Genomic DNA, 19,801 nt, shown 5'->3' with positions numbered 1-19,801 from the left:
TGTCCTTTTTTCTCCACAGTTAAAAAACAAAGCAGATTTCATGGATTCGAGCTCAACTAAATGACTTCTTGTGCATGTTTTTGGTGTTGTTTCATGTTCCTTATGTGTGTGTCTCCCCACAGACACAGTGTGTGAATATGAGGTCCAGTTCCACCAGCGCCTGGAGCAGGAGCGAGCCCAGTGGAACCAGTATCGAGAGGCTGTGGAGAGGGAACTGGGTGATCTGAGACGCCGGCTCACTGAGGGTCAGGAGGAGGAGAACCTGGAGGATGAAATGAAGAAGGTAGGCGTCTTACTGTGTACAGTTTAGGGACTATATTTGCCACAACAGAAGTGTTATTCGTTAATGTTCTCTGAGATGGAAAACTGATATTTTGTGTTGATCTGGAGTCTCGAGTTCCTGCATTTCCCCTCAAGTTTCCCCCCTAAAAATGCGCCAGACTCTTGAGCCAGCTGGACTCCTTATGGTGTGTTGACCAATACTGGATTTCGCAAGATAGGAATAGCAAAGATTCCAGCCTCATGTCCCAGAAAACAAAAAGTAACAGCGCCCATGTGTTCCCGAGGAGGACTGAATATGTAGGTGCACTGTGATTAAGAGAGCAGGTTTGACTGGATCGCTCAAAAGCTGCCGATGAATGCAGCAGAGGACTGCTGGCCTTCACCCACGGTGATAGATTGAGTTGTAGATGAAGGAGAAATTAATAAATTAGAGCACGTGTTAGCGCAGAGAGAGATCCAAAAACGCACAGCAAATCACTTGGACCCAAAGCCCAGTCGCTTACAGGCACTCAGAAGACACTCAAATCTTTATGACAGAAATCAAATGATAGCTTCATAAACAGGACTGGAACTTGAAAATGTTTCACCAATTTTACAAGCTAAGATGTGCTTACAGGTGAAAAAAGGAGCATTATAAACTGTTTTGTGGCTACGGAGGGAGCTGTTTGAAGGCTGATAAATATGTGACTTCAGTTATAAATAAAAGCAAATGTGGTGAGTTGGAAAGAAGGGAACACACAGGATCTCTGCTTGAGGTTACAAAAAGTTACAGCATTACAATTTTGATGCTGAAACAATTTGGTACCAAAAGAAAACTTGCAGGGGTCTTACTTTACAGGAATAATGTACATTTATCCATGTACAATGTATCCATTTTAGGTATTCTTGGAGGTTTTCATTTTGCTCTATTTGAAAAACACAGAGTTTTGTTACGTGCAGGATCCACATGTGCACAGCAAAAGAACAGGAGAAAAACACTTAAAGATCTGGTTGCAAAAATGAATACATGCCAGTTGTAATTCAGCTGCAGAAAAGCTGATGTTGACCAGAAACAGGTACTCTGTCAGCAGGATCTTGAAACTGTTGCAACTACATGAATGATTTTTACACGAGAGAGCCACATCTGAACGTCATCCAAAGCACAAAAACTATTTCGGACGACTTCGACAGCGCTACATCATATAAGAAAGGTTCCAAACTGCTTGCTATTTTTTATTTTCACTGCAGATACACTCCACTAGAATGATTCATTCTTTACAAATAGTTAATCAAGTCATCTGGTGAAAGTTCCTGTTGTTTTTTAGCTGGACTGTTCATCATTGTGCTGTGGGTAATGTAGGTTCCAGGTGCTTAATGGACAAAATAATGCAGGGAACAAAAAATATCTCTCAAGTTTTCAATTTGTTGCCTCATATCTGAGTGAATTTATACAGAAATATTTTTGTCGCTTCGAAAGAAAACTAAGCACATCATCAGACTAATTTTTGTGTAGCTTTACGTATGTTTGCATTTTTAATGAGGCCCTTTGAAACCCTTGAAAGGCCCAGGAGGATGCGGAGAAGCTGCGTTCGGTGGTGATGCCCATGGAGCAGGAGATTGCAGTGCTGAAGGCCAAACTGACCACCGCCGAGGAGCGAGTGAAGGAGCTGGAGGCCTCAAAGGTTAGTCTGCACCTAATCCATGTTTCACTGGGGAAAACATAATGCCTTAGAGCATGTTAACTTTGCATGAAATTGAGTTGAAGTAGAAAACCTTTCTATCACTTTCACATTTTTATGCACAGTAAAGTTTGTTGTGCCATTTTCTAATTAGATTAGAAAAATATTCAGAACTTAAAGTGTCTTTTATCATCAGCAATCTTGTATAATTAAAAGAATCTTCTATATAATGTATAGTCTCTTCTTTATTTTCTTTTTTTTTTTTTTACAAAGCTGACTTAGCAACGCGCTAGAATTCCAGTACACCTGTAATGGAATTTGCCCATGCAAATACCAGTAAAAAGAAAAATTCTGTTTTAAGTTACCATGTCTGCAGGATGTGTAAATAGACAAGTAGATGCAAAAACTTTATTTTGTGTTTGTTTACAGCCTGTTTTGCTGCCTCAAAATGGTCAAAACAACCAACTTCTAATAGGGAAAAGTCTGTTGAAATCAAGTAAACTTTTTCTTTTACAGGTCAAGGAGCTGAATCACGTCCTCGAGGCTGAGAAGTCTTGTCGTACGGATTTGGAGATGTACGTGGCCGTGTTGAACACTCAGAAGTCCGTCCTGCAGGAAGATGCAGAGAAACTGCGGAAAGAGCTCCACGAGGGTATTTTCTTCCACTTCTTACAAAATTAGAGTTGTCAAAAAGGATGATGTTTTGTCTGCTATGGTTATGAAAAAGCTCTATTAGTTTGCTGCTTGTGTTGTTAAAGAAACTCTCAGACACGGCGATGTTCTCTGTTGCGTGTCTGTGTCACCTTGTTGTAAGTAATCCACATCCTAAAGCTCTCCTCTCTGGTTCGTTCTTAGTCTGTCATAAACTGGAGTTAGAGCGGCAGCAGCACAACCAGCTGAAGCACACGTGGCAGCGAGCCAATGACCAGTTCCTGGAGTCTCAGCGCCTCCTCATGAGGGACATGCAGAGGATAGAGAGCGTGTTGTCCTCAGAGCAGCTCCGGCAGGTGGAGGAGATGAAGAAGAAGGACCAGGTACATAAAGCAGCAGCAGCAGTGATATAAAACTCTTTACTGTGTGTGGAGTGGAAAGGGTGCAGCTCTGGAGAAACTGACTTTCAGAGCATCAGTTTTCAGTCTGCAGATTCAGCCAGAGGGTTGACGGATAATTCAGTTTTGTCTTTCCAGCTGTGAAGTTTTTCCTCTGAGTCGTGGTTGCAGTTAATACATTATAGAATGATCTCCTGTGTGATTTGCTAGTCTACAACCTCTAACTTGAAGAATAACACAAACCCAAAAATCACGAAGTTCATCGTCTGTCAGCAGCATGAATGTGCATCACTATTTGTAAATCCAAAATAAATATTCCTGACGCAGCAGCCGGTTGTTCTGCTTGCTGCTGTTAGAGACCAACCCGAGTCAGAGAGACGATTAATAGTCTGAATTAGACGTGTTTTGGTGGGTAGAAATACATAGATGTTTATTAACATCTAAAGTGCAGAGAGCATGAGTTATTAAATAAAGTTGGCCCTTAGATTTGAAAGCAGTTAAATGGAATATAACATGTTTTAATTCCTTTTTAAAAAATTTACAAAAGAAAAAAAGCTTTAAATAAAGTTTGTCCAAATAAAATGTAGTCTGGTGTTATAGTTTTCTGTTTAGATCAAAAAATGTCTGTTCAGTGGTGAAATAAATGAAACTTTTGATGCTTTGCACAGCTGATGTAAAGTCAGATGAAAGTTTCAGTCTCCAAAGTTTTTGTTATTTTGGACAAATATTGAGTCATTTGTGAGAAGGTTTTAGTTGTTTTGGACAAATACTGAGTTGTTTTTGAGTAGGTTTCAGTCATTTTGGACAAATTTTGAGTCATTTTTCAGAAAGTTTAGTCATTTTGGAAAAATATTGAGTTAATTTTGAGAAGGTTTTAGGCATTTTGGACAAATATTGACAATTTTGAGAAGGTTTTGGTCATTTTGGACAAATCCCAGCACAAGAACTACTGAGGAATATGATACAGACAAGTTAACAGCTGTTTCTGTATGATCTTCCATGTTGAGCTGTAAATATGTGTTGTTTTACGTAATAATTCCATAGACAAAGTGTAGTAAAATAGGAGCCTAAATGTGTGTAATGGCTGCTTTCTTTCCACAAGACAGAAAGGAGATGTGTAATGGAAGCAAAATATCCCAAAACATCTCAAAATGCTTCAAAAATAAGACCTTTTTTCCTGCAGAGTCTTGCCTGAATTCAAGGTTATATGCTCTGTGTTCAGATTTAAAAACATAAGCCTGTGTAAAATCACGTTTTGAGGTGAGTGAACGAAAGAATCTAGTTTACAATGACTTTAGACCTCAGTTGTAAACATGTAGTCAGATTTTTCTTCAGAGATGATGTCAGTAAAACTCTGTAAATGTAGAATTTATGGCTGAACTGTTGATTTGAATGAATTAGATTTCATGGGTGTATCTCCTAAAGTGTCCACTGAGTGTAAATTTAGATTTAGTAGGTGGAGAAATATGTGACAAATAAGGATTAAACACGTTTTTCTCCATTGTAGGAGGAGGATGAGAAAGAGAGACTGAGTCAAGTGAAGGATCTGCACGACGACGATGGAGGAGACAACACCGAGCCTCTGGAGGACCTTTTACTGGGGCTGAGCGTCGAGGAGGTACGAACGTCATGTAATCAGATACGTCCCTCAGAGAGAACAGAGCAGCCGGTTATTGTATTACGTCACATTATGTTCCCTTTGAGTAATGTGAGCTTCACCTTCACTCTTGTCCTTGTTGTGCAGCGGTTCTGCGCTGAAACCTGGGATGATTTGAAAAATAGGTTTTTGTGACGTTCAAAAGTGCTGTTTTTCCTCGTGTTTTGGTCGATGTGATTTCTTACAAATGGGCTTTTGTGGTGAGAAAATTAATGGGAGAGAAAATTAGACTTTTTTTTTGATATGATTTTGGTTTAAAGTTATTCTGAAGCCAAAGAAAAGGTACAAATACTGTTTAATGTGTCAAATATCACAAAAATATTTTTAAAAAAGGTCTCAATTATCCTGGCATCCCAGTGCCTGTTTTCCTATCTGACATATTAGATTGTCTCACGATTTTATGTCTTTGAGATGCTGTGGATTCACTCTTATTTTTACTTTTAGATGCTGCCTCTTGACTGATTATTAAGTTTGACTGCGTTTGTTGTTGTATACTTTTTTTTGGATCATGATGGATCATGATGGATCATGATGGCTGATAAAAATCTGCTGCTGGATTTGAAACAAATTGGTCGTCTGACTGCAGTTTGAGCAGTTTCATGGTCTGATTTCCACCTGGCTGTTGCCCAGATGATCTGTTAGACTGCAGTGGGCTGGATTATGAAGTGGATTATTGTTTTTATTAGACAGACACAGTAGACAGTGACAGGAAATGTGGGGACAGAGAGCCGAGGAGTGACACGTTTTAAAGGTCTCTGCTGTGAACCGGATTTAATATTGGAGTAATATTTAACATATTGGGACCTCAGTAGCTTTGGCAGATGCTGCTGTGATAGAAATGAAACTTATCTTTTCTGCTGAAGACACAGACAATAATGTTCTGTCATCTGTAGCTCCATATTACTCTTTACTTACTTCAGTTCATAGAGTTGCACACAGAAACGTTGCATTTCTCTTTTTGTCGAGATTTTGTCTTCATGTTACGATTGTCTGTTTATTGAATCTGAGTGAGAATAGGCATTATTAATTTCGAGCTTGCAAAAAACCTCAATTAAAGGTGGAGTTTTATTTATGTTCAGCAAAGTTCATTGTTTGTGCTTGGCTATGTTTCCTTTCTTTGCTGCGGAGGTCAACGAATATGTTTATTTTCCTTTTTTTTTTCATTGTTATTCACCAAATAGTCTGATTTATACTTTACAGTATTTCATGAAGCACACTGTTATTTTATCAGGAAGTAGTAAAATAATAAACAAGATTGATAACTGGAACAGTGCTTGATATTATATCTGCTATTCAGTTGATACCTACTTTGCAAAGGTCTTTTTATTTACACCTGCATTGTTTATATACTTGCAGTCTATTTTTTCGTTCTGTTGTTGGAGTTTGTTTTTTTTGTGTGTTTTTGTTGCATTTCCACGATTGTAGAACAATGTGAAACCACCAACAGGAATGTGTGTCCATGTAGATATGCACTGGAATACCTGAGATTCATTCATAAAATAAGTCCTGCAAAGAGTTTTCGACTGCCTAGTACCTTTTAGACATTGCTAGTTAACCCAACATACAAAATTATTAAAAGCACACAGTGTCTGCGTAGCTTTAGAAAACATCATTTTTGCTTTTTTTTCATTTTGCACAAACTATTGAGAAGTAAGATTGCACATCATATTGATATTATAGTTTAGATGTGAGTTAAGACGCTACTACAATATATAAAATTGTATTGATTCTTCCCATCCTAAGAAATAATTAATTCTAAACTGTAAAAGATAGGACTTCATAGAACCTTGTTTATAATTGTACTCATTTTTTTTCTTCCAGCCTCATGCCAACCACAGCGCTCATGGCTCCATGCACTCCTTAGACACTGAGGTGGTGGCTGGCGGCCCCTCGGACCCCTACAAGGACAACCTTCGGAGAGTCCAGTCGACGGACAGCCTCGGCTCCTCGCTATCCGCCCAGCAGGGTCTTGGCGGCCACAACCACAAAGCCAAGTCAGCCAGCCACCTGGACGAGTCGGACTTTGGGCCCCTGGTGGGGGCCGACTGCGGCGTCACAGACAGTAGTTTTGGCGAGACTTCGTCCATCAGCTCCATCAAGCTGACGGCGAGTCACTTCCTGCTGACTAAGGATCAGGAGAAGGCAATCAAAGCCATGACGCCCGAGCAGGAGGAGACGGCGTCGCTGCTGTCCAGCATCTCTCACGCCCCCGACACGGCGTATTTACCGCCTGCAGGATACAGACTCGTCAGCGACAGCGAGTGGAACCTGCTGCAGCAAGAGGTGAGTCACCTCACAGCTACAACAGTCTGAACACTGCAGGGGCCGAATGTGGTCTATAACCCTTAATGGTTATGACAGGACATTAGATTTTACAGCTCTGGGTAGGGTTCAAGTTTTTACTGCCTTACACATCCTGGCAATATATTGGTCTTTTCTTGGCACAAATGAAGTATCATCTTTTTATCAGAGCAACACGAGCCATCATGAAGCAGTGTTTGTTGTAGGCTAATTTCTTGACTTTATTCTTTAATAATTGTTTGTTAAATTACATATATCTAGATTAAAAACAGAGCTGTTTCCTCTTCTTTTTTGGCAGCAAATCCTTTTAACAATCTGAGCAGGCCTATGTGAGTGATCTGAATGAGGTTATTAGTGTGTGCAGTGCCAGGGAAGGAAAATCCATCACAAGCATCCATTTCTGGGGGATATTTTGATGAATATATGAAGAGGAGCTTATTGTGAGATAAACTTCCAGCGTTTGATGCTTCATCTTACGTGAATATCTTTGTGAAACTGTCCATAATGCTCTGAATTAGTGTATAGTGTTCAGTTAAGTTTAGGCCACTTGTTAATCTGTCTGCACAGCTTACAGATTTTGACTCCAGCAGCCATTTTAGCATAAAAAATAATTGGAAGATAGAGCTTCAGGTGGAAAACTGATCAAGTCTACTGCAGAAATTGCAATTTAAAGTCAGACTATGACAGCTGGCTGCAGGCTGTAATGAGATCTGGTGATGGCGTCTTTGCTTCATTATATAATATTCTTTTGGTTTACAACCACTCCAGTGCACATAGACATTCAAGTACATGTGCTGCAGGTGCTTTTCTGGAGGAACAAATCCAGGTCCATATCTGCATGACATTTCCAGTGTTCAGGCCCAGTACAAGACTATGCCTATGGATTGATTTATTAATGTAAAAATATCACAAGTTCAGTTCAGTTTGGAAACAGAAAGAAGTTTGCGGTAAATGCACATTGAGAAGTATTTTAAACCAAAATATTACCCTGTATTAGGTGTTACATTGTTTTACATGGTTTTCTTGTTGGTTTGCCACCAGGTGAAAAATGCGGGCAGGAAACTTGGCCGACGCTGCGATATGTGTTCTAACTATGAGAAGCAGCTGCAGGCAATTCAAGGACAAGAGGCCGAGACGAGAGATCAGGTTTGTGTCTTTAAAGTCTCTTCATTGCTTTTTATCTACGTGAATCTTTGTTTACGTGAAAAACCGCAGCCGCTCTTGACAGAAAATGCTAATTCGAGCGACTCTCCTTCTTCCAGGTGAAGAAGCTGCAGGTGATGCTGCGACAGGCCAACGATCAGATGGAGAGAGCGATGGCTGAGAAGCAAACTCTAGAAGATTCAGTCAAAGTCAGCAATGAGGAAACCACTGCTAAGGTACGAACACGGTGAATGTAACAGTAGATGATTATCTCGACTCTTTTCCTTTTAGACGTCTAGCTTACTGCTACACAGACGGATGAATTTAAAGACCTAAAACCTGCATTCCAGTCTGTTACTTTCAAATTAGAGGTAATAAGACAGTAATCATATTTAGTATATGTTATTTTCTAATTGCATTGTTTCAATTGTTCACTTGTGCAGAACAAAAACACCCAAAACACAAATGTTACTGTATTTAATACTAAAGAATTGTAGCAAAAACTCACATTTGAGAAGCTAAACCTGGAGAGTTTGTGGTCATTTTTACTTAGAAAAATGTCTTAAACCGTCAACTGATCAGCTGTAGATTTCAACCAGAAAGGCCAAGTAAAGTTTTATGATTAATAAAAGTTTCGTTTCAACTGTTGCCACCTTTTTGTTTTTTTTACAGTCATCTGAAAGCAGCAGGTGTGTGTGCAACCTCTAATTTTAATGACTTGTAGCATTGCCAAAGTGTTTGCCAGTTACCTTGATTACATGTTAAACAACCACATTGTAGATAATTGCAAAATAAGCACACAACCTTTTGTGTTTTTTTTTTTTTTTTGTAGACATCATAATAGTCGGTTGTATCTCCAGCATGTCAGCGTTTAAAATCCAGAGATACAACATTTAAACACAACAGTACAGTGTATTTGTGTGTACGTCAGTGAGGAATTTCTACTCCCATCAGTCCTCTCTAATTAACAACCGCAGGTTACCGCGGCAACGACAGCCTGAGTCATCATCATCATCTTTCTATTCCAGCAAGTCTGACAGAACTAGCGCCTGCAGCACTTCCTGTTTTCAGTTTTCCTGTGGGTGCGATGATGAGCGGAGCCACGACTTTTCATGTGATTGTGGTGCTTCAGTTTTGCACTGCTGTAACCAGAAACACCGATTTAATAAGGAAGTTTTTGCAGAACTGTTAGTGGTGATGTTTCTGTCACATATAGACACATTAAGGCTGTTTTCAACATTGAGATCAGATTATTCATCATTTCGTTTATAAAGCGTCAGACTATGCCTTTTAGAATTTCCTAAAATCCAAGATGGCATCTTTACATGTCATCCTCACCGAGAAATGACTGAAATTATTTATGAAGAAATCAGATTATTGATGAATTGCTCTTGAAATCTAGCTAAATTTAATATAATTGCACAATAAAATCCCCCTCCTCACCTTTGTTTCCTTTATATTGACTTATATGAGACACAAGTTAAACAGTTAGAAATAGAATGTATATTTTGCGATTCTGGATATTTTAATGAGAGACAAGGACTAGATTAAGTAATAGTTGATTTGCTATCATTATATTGAGGTTTGACCACAATATAAAAAAATGTGGATAATGCTTCTGCATAGAAAAAGTCAGAATTTTAAAAAGTGCATTATAAAAATAGAAATGATATGGCTTATCAAGGTTTTTGAAGTTTGATTAACAAGAAAAGATCAATATTTCGAGCGCAGTATTATTATATGTCTTAAAAAAATCTGGAGGGCATCTTTAATGATGCTTTTATGTTACATGTTTTAATTTTGATCCGCTCTGGTTGTTGATTATAGTGATTTTCCCCCCAAAATTATACATCTTGACAGGAAACGCTGGTCCAGTAAGTCCAAAACTGTGAATTAAACCTGCAAAGAGACATTTTTGTGTTATCCTGTCACAATAACACAATAGTTCTGTAGTTTCCTCCCATGAAAAGCTTTTCCGGGCTGTCTGCTTTGTTACCAAACTGCCGGGAACATAATGGGAAAAGAGCTGCTTTTAAGTGGGATGTGAAGAGCCGATGTGATTGGCCTTCATTGTTAATAGTCCCTCACAAACCGCTAACGTGCCCACAGATAATGTGTGATAATGGATTCTTCCTTTTCCAGCCTTAACGGATGCAGCACCGGCCTCCAGCAAAGCAAACCATAAAAGTGCGCAGTCGTACTTTTCACAGTGAGCCGTCAATCACGACAATACAGCCCAGTTTCTGCCTACGGTATGAAGGTGTTTTCCAGGGTTTTCTTCTAAAAACTACAGAGCGTGGGCATTGAGCGCTCTCACCAGCAGGAATAAGGAAAATGCAATTGTTTTGATCTCCTTTTAGATCTGATAAAAAGCTGCGAGGATGCCGCAGTGCAGCTGAGAGCAGTTCTGTGGTGTCACAACATAAAATACATCTCAAACTATTTATGCTCAACCATCTCTGATTTACCTGAACATTTTCTGGGATAAAATATGGATATTTATAAGGCTATTTGTGAAGTTTTTGCTTGATTTATCAAATACTTCTGGGGTTTTTCTTTTTAAATTGCCTGTCGACTCACTTTCAGCAATGTTTTTCGCACATTGAAATTTGAGGCTGTTTGAACCACAATATCTCAGGAACTCTTAAAGATAAAAGCCTTACATTTTCACTGTTATTTCCCATCATGCAGTTGATTCAGAATAATAACACAAGTATAATGTTGGACAAGTAAATCAAATAGCCAAAATAGAAATTAGAGTATGAAAAATAGCAGAACCTGTCAAGAAAAGTCCCTTATTAACAAAGCTGTTGATAACACAGAAGGCAACTAGTGATGTTTTCTGAACCATCTGTAGCTGCATGTCACAAAAATACAAAACAAAACATGGAATACTTTTTAATATGAAATATTTGGTCACAAAAATGAAGAAAAAAATTACTTTCACTGAAATTTTGTAACTGATTGAACAGGTTTGACAAGTTGTGTTGAACAGAGTTCTGGTGTTTCAAATTTGATGTCCAAAAATAACTAAGAAAATCTAGATTATTTCCCTTTAATGTGGACAGATTTTTAATTTTTGGACCGAGCTCAGGAGACTGGAGAACGAGAGAAATCTGTTACCCATTATACTTTATAATTTAAGTTTATATACAGTTGTGCTCATAAATTTACATACCATGGTAGAATTTGTAATATATGGACCATTCTGTAATGAAAACATGAATGATCAGAGCAAATACAGTTGTATAACAACAAATAACTTTGTCTGACCACTAACCTGAAATGAAAGAAAAGTTTTTCTATGATTAGACATATTTTCTAAAAAAAAAAAAAAAAAAAAGGACAATATTTCAGAAATTTTGCCAGGATATGTCAACCTATGAGCACAACTGTACTTATTTGGAAGAGATGCTTGAAGATAAACTTTTAAGCAATTCCTATGAATATACACTACCGTTCAAAAGTTTGGGGTCACCCAGGCAATTTCATGTTTTCCATGAAAACTCACACTTTTATTCATGTGCTAACATAACTGCACAAGAGTTTTCTAATCATCAATGAGCCTTTCAACACCATTAGCTAACACAATGTAGCATTAGAACACAGGAGTGATGGTTGCTGGAAATGTTCCTCTGTACCTCTATGGAGATATTCCATTAAAAATCAGCTGTTTCCAGCTACAATAGTCATTTACCACATTAACAATGTCTAGACTGTATTTCTGCTTAATTTAATATTATCTTCATTGAAATAAACTGCTTTTCTTTCAAAAATAAGGACATTTCTAAGTGACCCCAAACTTTTAAACGGTAGTGTACATGAACTCACACTTTAAGTTTCTGCACAGAATGTAGTTTGTGACATTGGTTTTTATCACACAGCAAGAGAATCATTTTTGGGACAAGCAGATCAAATAATGTATAATTATCAGGGAAAATTTGAGGCCATCATCAAAAAATTCCTTCTTGGAGCACCCATAAAATAACGCCGCGATATTGTCATCCACACCTCAAATTTGAGTGTGCAAAAAAAGGCAATTAAAAAAAAAAATTTGCAAAGTACAAGGTATATTGAGTTAAAATTTTACAGATACCATTTTTACTATACACAGTTTCTCATAAAAATGTTCAGACAAATCAGCGATGCTTGAGCAGAAGGCCCCTGATAGTTTTAGATGGAATTACTCTTTATTTTCTGCATTTCAGGTCTTGTCACATTGGCAACAGACTCTTAAAAAATGTGATAACGGCTTTTTTTTTTTTTTTTTTAATTATTTTTTTGTTGGCTTTATTAGATTAGGTTAGTAGAGAGACAGACAGGAAAGCAGGGAGAAGAAAGGGGAGAAGACCTACAGTAAAGGGCCGTGAGCTGGAATTGAACCCAGGCTGCTGCGTCGGGGACTATAGTCCCTGTTTATGGGTTGCCCGTTCAACCAGTTGAGCTATCTGGGCTCCGATAACACTCTGATTTTATTAATTCACTAACCAGTGGCCAATTGTGGACAGTCACAGCTCATACAAACACCATTGTACTGAGTTTTCTGACCTGAGCTCACAGTGACAGTTTAAAACCTGGATTCAATTCCTTCTTAAGTAGTGTGAAATGACCGCAGTGTAGCACAACCACAGGCTGTACATTTAATTGGCTTTAAATGTTTGTAACTTCCCAACATGTTGTTTCTGTGTTGTAGGTGTCTGCCCTCATGCAGAGAGTCCAGGAGTCGGAGACGCTGCTCGGCGCTCTACAGCAGGCCTTCGGTGAAGCTAAGAGGAACACACAGGAACAGATGGTGAGCAGCATATTCATCTGTTAGATTTGTTCTGTCTGTTGCTGCCAGCTGTGTCTGGATCACTGGTTCCCAATATCAGAACGACTGCAGCCTCCCAAACAAGCACATCAAAAACAGACTCTCACTCACTTTTCAGACATGCAGCCAAACTGAGCTGCAGCTCACTGACGCTTCCTTTCTGGTATGTTTTAGCTTTAAAACACATGACTTCTGGCCAGTGTCCACACTGCTGCTGCTGGGTTTAGGAAACACTACTGTCCCTGGTCTGGTTTGTGTACTCTGGGGTTGCTTTTTAATCTGGACGGGCAGAAATGAAGACTTTTGGAAACAATAATGCAGACAACACATACACTTTTTTCTTCAGTTGTTAATTACACCCCTAAAAACTCATCTCAGGTTATCAGAGTTTTCATTCATACCTTAAAATGGCACAGATGTAGCACCATTGCTTTCTTTATAACATGCAGGTATATTGCCTTTCTTGCCACTCAGGGCAACTCGAACACACCAGCTCACCTACAAATCTGCTTGAATACTGAAAAATACTTTGAACAATGGCATGTTATAATACTGTAATAATTCAGTCATACATGTTGAAACCAGATACCCATTCTGAGGAAGACTGATGGTATGAAAAGTCCCACCCTGCAAGATTACAGGATTGTTTCTTTAAGTTTGAGACATTTAAAACCTTGAAAGTCTGAATTCATGCTTTTGAGACTGGCATAAGTACACTGTAGTTTCAAGGTGGAAATACTCAGCCATGATGTTTTCTACTTACTTTGCCCATGACATGCCTTCTAGCGTATGAAAAACATCATATGGACGTGAAGTTAAAAAACCATTTGATTTTCATCATAGGGGGTTTTTAATTGTTAGCTGTCATTCTCTATTTCACTACGCTCTACACTATCACATCACCATTATCCAGAAGAAAACAGACATTAGCCTTGACTCCAGTGGGTAATTCTGCAATGATAATAAATCACAGGAGCTGCTGACCTTGTTGTCTCTGCTAGCAGCTATTGTGTCATTAAGGAAATCTCTTATTGTACTTTGCTGTTCTTTCTCCGTAGTATTATCTGCTACTATGCAACCAACCACATGCTTCATCTTTACACTCATATGTCTCATATATTTGAAAGATCATACAAGATTTGCGCCAGTATGCACGGAAATTATTTCTGAAACCCAGCTAATTTTAAATTGTTTCTGTTTTAAAATGCTGTTCTCAAAAGAAACCACATTATTATTGTGGATGTAGAATCACTGTTTTGGATTTACTTTGTTTTGCTTCAATGGCAGTAACGTCACAACATCCCTGACATGATGGAGGTTGTGGCGAACAGATTTTTCAATTACATGCCAAAGACCTGCTCATTTAAATTTAACAGAAGTATACATAACTACTATAACTTCTTTGTCAAACAGTGACAATAAAGTCTGTCAAGTTGCTATTGAATACTGAAAGTACCAACTAACACTCCCAGATTCAAAGATTTGATTCAGTTTAGTCAAATTTAATGTAAAATAACATAGAAACTGTCACATTTTCAGCATTTATCTATTATATTCATTGCAATTTATTCACCTTCTCTTGGTTGTTCAGTGCCTTATTTTATGTCAAGTTTGAATCTAAAAGATAAACATAATTATTGGGGTAAAACTTGTACTGTTTTTATAGTTATTTGCTGATAGGCTGGAGTGCTCTTGGCTACAGACTTTGTTCTACAAAGTCAGTTAAATATGTCTGGAAGTTGCTCATCTTCTCCTTCTAACGCAACAACAGATTTGGATGCTGTACATTATTGCCAAAGTTGCCATGTGCTCTTCTAAATTTGATAACTTCACTTGTTCTGTCAGATCATCGTCCAAAAGGGAAAAAAACAGGAAGCACGTGAGGCAGAAATATTCTCAATAATGAATGTGCAATGCAAGCTGTTGCAGCACATGCATCGATGTGACTTAAAAGGCTGCAAACAGATTTGTCTTCCAGGGATGTGAGACGTTCCTTTTGTTTCGTTTGGCTTTGATGTGAAGAAGCATGAGTCTTATTACTGTCATAAATTAACTCATATAGTCATAAAATATTAGCTCCGCAGGGAGAATTAGATGGAATGTGGCTTTGAAAGCAGACACTGGCCGATGAGTCACTCTTCACCCGGTGGTGAAGAGCTGCTGGTTCCATATGACGGGAGGTGAAAAAAAAATAAAAGGGAAGCTAACTGACACATGATGCGACGATGTGATTTTATTTTGTTTGTTTCAGGCAGTGCTGGTGAAGTCGAGGGAGCAGGTTGCGGATGAGCTAAGCCGACTACAGAGAGACAACGAGAGCCTGCAGGGAAAACACCGGCTGCATGTAGAACTGCAACAGCAAGAGGACTTCCAGATGCCCAACACTGTGCAAGTATGTGAAGCTTCAGCTTTCAGACAACCTCAGCATCAATCTGAAAAAGGTGTTTGAAACCACGAGAGAGTGTGTCTGAAGTAGCAGGAATCAAAGCAGATAAGGTTTATTAATCCCACTGTGAAGAAATTTGAAAGTGCAAACATGTAGGGAGCATCAGTAGAATATACAAAAACATAGTCATACTGCATGTGTGAATATTCAAACATTTGCAGCGAAAAAAATCCTCTGAAAGTGTAAAATGAAAGTATTTTACACATCAGTGGTATAACAGTGGAAATACACAGAAGAAATGCTGATATTGCACAGATTCTTGTTTATGCAGAAAGAATGATGAGTTTTTAAATGTACAAAATAGTCGTAATGCACAGGTTGAATGTGATGACATTGCACTAGATTATAGTCTTTGTTTTTCAAAGCCAGTTTTTAATTATTTTGATTTGGCCAAGCTCGTCTTGCCAAGTACAGTCTGGTATCAGTACTGAATCTCTGCTCTGGTTTCATATTGGCACCAGTATCAAAACGTTTCCCAGCTCTAATCATTTGGCCTGGTTTTAATTGCTCTTGATAAATCAATGAGATTTCAATATTAAGCAACATTAAATTTACATAAAGATGATATAAAGCATGAAATATAAGTTTAATTAAAGGTTTTAAGTGGAAGAATGTGAAATATTAATTGCTTTTTGTTGCAAATTAGCGAACATAACTTAAAAAAATTAAACATTCCTCAAATGTCTCGTTTGCCTATAAAAGCCCGTGGACAGGATGAAATTTTTTTAGAAAAATCCAAATGATCTCTTGTTTATGCTCACTGCTGAGCACTTGAGTGCCCCTTTTCTGCACCACACTGGCTAATGTAACCTTAGAAATCAAGTTAATTAACGTCTAGAAATGACTGGCTGTCAGTGGTCAGCCAGTTTTACCACATGTGGCCAAACGTCAATGTGACCAAAGTTGTTGGAGAAATCGAGGGTCAACATCGACATGGTATTGGATTCATGAAGGGACAAAAGCAGGAAACGTCTAAAATCTGTTGTCTCAAATACAGTTTATAGCCACATTATAGTAATAATAATAAAGGAGGTTGGAGGAATTATAACCAAAAAAATTACATTGAAAAATCCAGATTCAGGCACTCACAGTAAAAGTAAAATGCTTTCATTTCAACATGTGTTGGTTTGTGCCCTCTTCAGGTATATATTATATATGTATATAGTATTTTTTCATCTCTTTTTAGTTTTTGTCCTTTGAAGGTTCTTTAAGTGTTATAAGGCTTTTCTGAATGTTGCACAGAAAAAATGTGCAGTAAAATCTAACGATAATGTGTCATTTATTACATAATTCTTTTCTTATTTTAATCCTAAACATTTTGCCGACCTGACCTACAATCCACTTAGGTAACGATCAATGACGCCTGCTGACCCACAATGCCACTGAACAACAAAAAATATGGAAAATGTTTCTCATAAGTTGTGTTGCTGAGCGAGTAATGAGAACATTTTAGAGGCTGCAGTAACCTGTTAAAATGGACGGAAGCTCCCGTCTTTGTTGAAAAATTTTTAAATTTTGCTGATTTTCTTTTTTTTTTTTTTTTTTACCCTGAATCCAAACTCTTTGTTTATTTATGTTATCTGTCTTGTTTAACATTTTCTGTGAGCAGAGCTGAGCAGTTTGTCCTCTCTAATACATTCATGGATTGGACAAGGCTGCTTGCTCATCAGTTTTTAGGGGTTAGAAAAACTGATCCAGAATTCATAGGAAATGAGTTCTTCGTAGAGTCTGGATGTGAAATGGATGAATCTAAGGGTGCTTTCACACCTGTTAGTCCGCTAGAGTGGTTCGTTTGGACCCAAAAGTTGTTACAATGTTGCTATTTTCAACTGGTTCGGTTCGCATTCACACCAGTGTTTTCGCAGTTGAGCCTACTCCAATTAATGTTATATCTCCCCCCAGTCGTTTGGCGGCGCTGTTTACAAAACAAGGTGTTTAAGTTTGTCCCCTGTTCATCGTAAACGCAGGCTCTCGATCAAACTCGTGTGGAGAATGTGGTTTAGCTAGCGCGAGTTTTTTTGCGCCTCCCAAAATTCCCTGTGCCGGTTGCTACGGAAGCTCCCGTAGACCAAAAAGTCTGCTGCGCCATCAAGCCGGTCCGAATGGAGACAGGTTTGTGTTCTCACCAGGAGCGAACCGAACTGGAGTTCACATAGAAGCAGACCGAGACCACCTCCCGAAGGTGGTCTCGGTGCGGTTCGTTAGTCCGAACCAAAAAAATCTGGTATGCTTTCACATCAGCCCAAACGAACCGTACTTGCAGGTGTTGCGGACTCCAGTCCGCTTTAAGCGGACTAAAAGACGTAGGTGTGAAAGCACCCTAAGTGTCTGTCTGAAGTCTGTTTGTCAAGCCTCTGGTCTAAACTGTCCCTGGTGTGTCTGACGTCTTATTTTCTGAATTTTCTCCACATTCCAACACGTCTTATGCAAATGATGTGCGCTCAGATGGACATGTTAACAGACGGGGATGATCTAGATTTTAATGGTGGTGTCCCCATTTAATGCCACCAAGAGTAGAAACACTGACACCAAATCAGAGAATATAATCCCTGCAGCGAAGTGGTCGGCTAATTGCTTCAACTGTAGCTCCTTTATGCCTCCATCTGCTCATATTCAGTGATTAACTGCCATTTCCAAACCATCTGACGAGAAGAAAATACCACATATATCTGCTTTACAACTGTGTGTTGTCCTCCCCTCACATCTCCTCCCACACCGTTACTCTGAGCCTCTTGGCGAGTTACGCAGTTTTTACAAAGAGTGGGCTTATATTTTTAGTGGAGGTGGAGGAGCTCTGAAGATCCAGTGACTTTTCCAGCTTGGTGGTGGTTAAACAAACCACACACAACATGATAATTTAATTCTAAACTGTGTGAACCATCCTCCTCCGGTTAGTGTGTGGATGTCCTAATTCAGTTACTGTTAGATACTGTGTTAGATCACGTTAATCCAACGGAGAACTGAGGTGGTGTAATTTCTTGTTGTTCCTATTTCAGTTTTTAGAAAGATTGCTGCATTGGGATGTCTCCTAGAATTTGATAAAGCCAGGAATGGTGTGTGAAGTCCTTCCTGATTTAACTGCTGGTTAGTTTCAAAGTCGTGTCGTTAAAACATGAAGAATGTCTTACCTTGTAAAAACAGTAGTAATCAGAAACATGTGTAGAACATCCAGTCAGAAGCCTTTTAAAGGAGCGACCTGATGGATGAGTGGTTAGAAGGCAAACCACATTCATCCCTCTGCTCTCTTTCCCATGTTTCCTGTCTTATCTCCACTGAAACCGTCGAATTAAAAGGTAAAATGCAAAAAAAAAAAAACAACCCTGCATAAACAGTGAGTGATAAATTCAAATTAACTTCCAATTATCTGCAGAATACCTGGAAAAATAGTTTGTAATTGCTAATATTCAGTATTTAATTATACAGCTTAACCAGAATGATTTGTACTTAAAGTTATTGAAATAATATTTTGTAATTTTATGTCTCTATTGCAAAATATTATCTAAAATCTTGTCTTTTTACCAACCAGCTACCCAACAGTTAAATGTGGTATTTGATAGGTGTAACTATTTATCTGCTCCTTAATTAGGCGTTGTAATTATGCAAGGGGCTGTGGTTTGGGTTACAGTGAGGCTGCAAATGCATAAATACTAATTAAAAGTATTAATTAAGAATTTGCAAATTAGAAATATCTCAAAAATAGAATTTATCTAAACTTTTAAATACAAAGACCATGTTGTTCACTGTCGTCTTATCATGTGTGGGTTGCTGCAGCACAGATTGACTGAGCTGAAGAATAACTTTATTCATATAGCATCTTTTAAAAACAGAATTTACGTAGTGCTTTGACAGATGAGACAAAAAAGGAGGATACTCAAGAGGACACTGTTCAAAAACAAAACAGCCCAAACAGAAAAAAGCAGAAAGCCAAAACTGGAGAAATAGTTAGTCTCAGTAAAAGATACAAAGTGTGAATACAGAATTTCAGCATAAACAAACACAAATTAATGTAAATAAAATAATAAAAACATGAAAATACAGATAAAAGGGTTAAGAGTAAAAGAATACATAGAATATAAGAAAATTGAGGGTTAAAATAAAGAACTCAGCTACCAGGGTTTTAACGTAAACCAAGAAATACGATGGTATCACTCCTGTTTTAGCATCTTTACACTGGCTCCCAGTATTTTTTAGGGCACATTTTTAAGATTTTATTGCTTACATTTAAGGTCCTTCATGGCCTCCTTTGCAGTTATATTTTTGAGATCCTCAGGCAGTGGTCTTCTGTCGATTTAGGAACTGAAAACTAGTGTTTGCAGTCTGTCCTTTCCTAAAACATACTTTTACTTGAGAGGCTTTCCTGATTTTACTTTAGTTTTAATTTTTTTTTTTAAAATCAGCTTTTGTTTTTTTAACTATTGTTTTACCTTGTCCAACACTGTATTGATTTTATCTTCA

General features: G+C 38.2%; 1 protein-coding gene across 1 annotated transcript in view; it reads left to right on the top strand.

The window, feature by feature from the left end:
• rabep1 (rabaptin, RAB GTPase binding effector protein 1) overlaps window positions 1-19,801 on the top strand; it is a 44,280-nt gene that overhangs the window by 9,857 nt on the left and 14,622 nt on the right. Inside the window, exons 4-13 of the mRNA XM_023263063.3 lie at window positions 123-283; window positions 1,824-1,943; window positions 2,457-2,592; window positions 2,796-2,974; window positions 4,497-4,607; window positions 6,468-6,929; window positions 7,989-8,093; window positions 8,210-8,326; window positions 12,784-12,882; window positions 15,152-15,292. Coding sequence (XP_023118831.1) covers window positions 123-283; window positions 1,824-1,943; window positions 2,457-2,592; window positions 2,796-2,974; window positions 4,497-4,607; window positions 6,468-6,929; window positions 7,989-8,093; window positions 8,210-8,326; window positions 12,784-12,882; window positions 15,152-15,292 — 1,631 coding nt within the window. The remainder of the gene's footprint in view (window positions 1-122; window positions 284-1,823; window positions 1,944-2,456; window positions 2,593-2,795; window positions 2,975-4,496; window positions 4,608-6,467; window positions 6,930-7,988; window positions 8,094-8,209; window positions 8,327-12,783; window positions 12,883-15,151; window positions 15,293-19,801) is intronic.

Source organism: Amphiprion ocellaris, chromosome 14, assembly GCF_022539595.1.
Source record: "Amphiprion ocellaris isolate individual 3 ecotype Okinawa chromosome 14, ASM2253959v1, whole genome shotgun sequence".
Lineage (NCBI taxonomy): Eukaryota > Metazoa > Chordata > Actinopteri > Pomacentridae > Amphiprion > Amphiprion ocellaris.
Note: the sequence above shows the minus strand (reverse complement) of the source record. Positions and strands in the feature narration are given on the sequence as shown.